Genomic DNA, 2,414 nt, shown 5'->3' on the forward strand with positions numbered 1-2,414 from the left:
GCTGACAGGAAAGCGCCGAGGGGATGAGAGAGGCCGTTGGTCTTTCGGGCTGAGTTTGATGTCAGGTTTCTTTACAAGCGAGAAGTGTAGCTCGTGGCCGCGGGACAACCTGGGGCACCGCTGGCAGTGAGCCCGCTCGGGTGCGGCCGGGGGTGGCTGTGAGTTTGGGATCCGGCCGGGTTGGAAGACAAGATACCAGGTGTGGGGTGCTGGGAGCATCCCTGAGCCGGCTGCTGCTTCTGGGAGAAACGCGTGAATGTGCACACTGTGCTGCGAAGAGCCCGGTAACCACTTGTGTCTGGAAGTGTTCCTGTGATACGAGTGCTGTGCACACTAGGCATTGCATTTGTAAGCCTAACTAAATGTGACAGTCGTGGGTTTTGGAAAATATGTGTCCTCTTCAGTACGTCAAAAGAATGGATATAGGTGATGTGATAGTTGCTGTTAACCAGCTGTATAAACTTAACAAATATGTTTTTGGTTTTTTTTTTTTTTTGTAGGTGTGTTGGTCTTGATTTCATGTACTGAAAGCTAATCCTTCCTTCTGCAAGATGGCATTCGTTTCAGCACAAGGGCCTACGGTGGTGGACCAAACCACTTTGATGAAAAAATACCTTCAGTTTGTGGCTGCTCTTACAGATGTCAATACACGTAAAATACTTTTTTTTTTTTTTCTATTGAAAATTACAGTTCTTGAATAGTTTGTTTCACAAACGTTGCAGTATTTAGACAGTTGATAGATGTACGTTGAATTCACTTTGGGTTTTGTTTAAGTTTTGATTTTTGAAGAAGCAAAATGATGAATAATACTTGCATGAGCCAAAGTGAGTGAGCTGCGTGTGTGTGCAGTTGTGTGATGGTTGTTTGTGAGAATGGTGTGCCTTCTAATTGGGCGATGATAGCTGAACTGATAAGATCTGATTGCTTCTTTGATTAGTGAGCCTGGTGTTTTCCTTCATGATGTTGCTTTACATTTAATTCTTTTTGCCTGAATTTCCATTTTCAGCTGATGAAACCAAATTGAAAATGATGCAAGAAGTCAGTGAGAATTTTGAGGTAAATAAATAAAAAAAACAACCCAAACAACAAAACCCCATCAAAAACCCCCAGCCTTCTGAAATGGTAGTTTGTCTTGTGCTTAATATATGTTGGTTTGATTTCTGATGTTATGTTGTTAAAATATTAATTTTAGTATCTTGTGACTTATGATTTGTGGTGTTGTAAGTCATTGATTTTAGGTTTGTATTTAGGAATTAGCCAGGTTATTGAAGAATTACATCATTTGGATTTAGAGAACTCTTTCATTCTCTAATCTTTATTCAGTAAGCATTTAAATAAAGGTGAAGTAATAGATTTTTCTATTACTAGAAAATTTCTGGTTTTCTATTACTAGAAAATTTCTATTACTAGAATTTTCTATTTTCTAATAGATACAAAATCTCTATATTTAAAGGTTTCTTTTATTTAGTTCAGTTATGTATTGGGCCCTCATGAAGCAGAGACCTCTCTGGTTCCTCTGAGTAGTTCCATTGTACAGAAATGAGGGAGGAGAGTTGTCAGATGCAGAGTCTGACATCAGGAATGGAGATGGCTCCAGTGACATCTTTTGCATAGTGATGGACCTTCAAGTTTAGATAAGCAGCAGAAAAAAGTGAGACACAAGTTGAATCAACCTTGTCTTAGCATAAATTATACTTTAATTGAATACTTATTTAGTTCTGAAATTATAGATAACTCGTTATTTTGTAGAATAAATTCAAGATCCGGGACTCACTGTAATTCTCTCTGTATCTAGTTTTTTAGTCATGTTGAAATTAAAAAAAAAAAAGTGTTACCACTGTAACATACTCTGTTCTTACCAGCTTTTTTGAAGTTATCTTGCACAGTGTGGAAACATAAATAAGCATTCTAGTTCTGTTTAATGTCTGGATATTTTTAAGTAAGCTCTGTGCAAAGTTACATCTAACAGGTGCTGGATGTTGAAAGCTGTGCCAATTTTAGTTGTTTCTGAGTTATCGGTGGAATTTCCTGTCCAGTGAATTTTTTTTTAGAGCTTGTGTAACTGTATTATGAAAGAAAAAAGTTACAATCTGAAGGCTTAGTTGATGCTCTTTGCTCCTGCCTTCAATACTTGGTTGGTATTTGTTTTGATAAAGTTCCCTTGGAACTCACTTGGTTCTGCAGCATGATCCTACATAAAGAGATGGTGAATTGACTTATGGTTCTGTTTGTTGGAGAAGACTTGAGAGAGGAAGAGGAACCACTAAGGCACTTTCCTTTTTTCCTTTGGAGGTTGTGGGCAGTATTGTTGCGTGTTGTTATGCTAGATGGTTTCTTTTCATCTTCTGTTTCCATAGTCTCCTTTTTAACTCTTCTCTGTTGCTGAGTTCAACTTCCAGTAGCTATAAGGTTCA

At 38.1% G+C, this 2,414-nt stretch overlaps 1 protein-coding gene across 1 annotated transcript in view; it reads left to right on the forward strand.

The window, feature by feature from the left end:
• Positions 1 to 551: 551 nt before the first annotated feature.
• Positions 552 to 2,414, forward strand: part of LOC104522270 (transformation/transcription domain-associated protein-like) — a gene marked incomplete at its 3' end in the record, with an annotated part of 76,293 nt that continues 74,430 nt past the window's right edge. Inside the window, 2 exon segments of the mRNA XM_029084157.1 lie at positions 552 to 651; positions 1,007 to 1,056. Of these exon segments, the coding sequence (XP_028939990.1) occupies positions 552 to 651; positions 1,007 to 1,056 (150 nt within the window).

Source organism: Antrostomus carolinensis, unplaced genomic scaffold (assembly GCF_000700745.2).
Source record: "Antrostomus carolinensis isolate BGI_N321 unplaced genomic scaffold, ASM70074v2 scaffold14173, whole genome shotgun sequence".
NCBI classification, from domain to species: domain Eukaryota; kingdom Metazoa; phylum Chordata; class Aves; order Caprimulgiformes; family Caprimulgidae; genus Antrostomus; species Antrostomus carolinensis.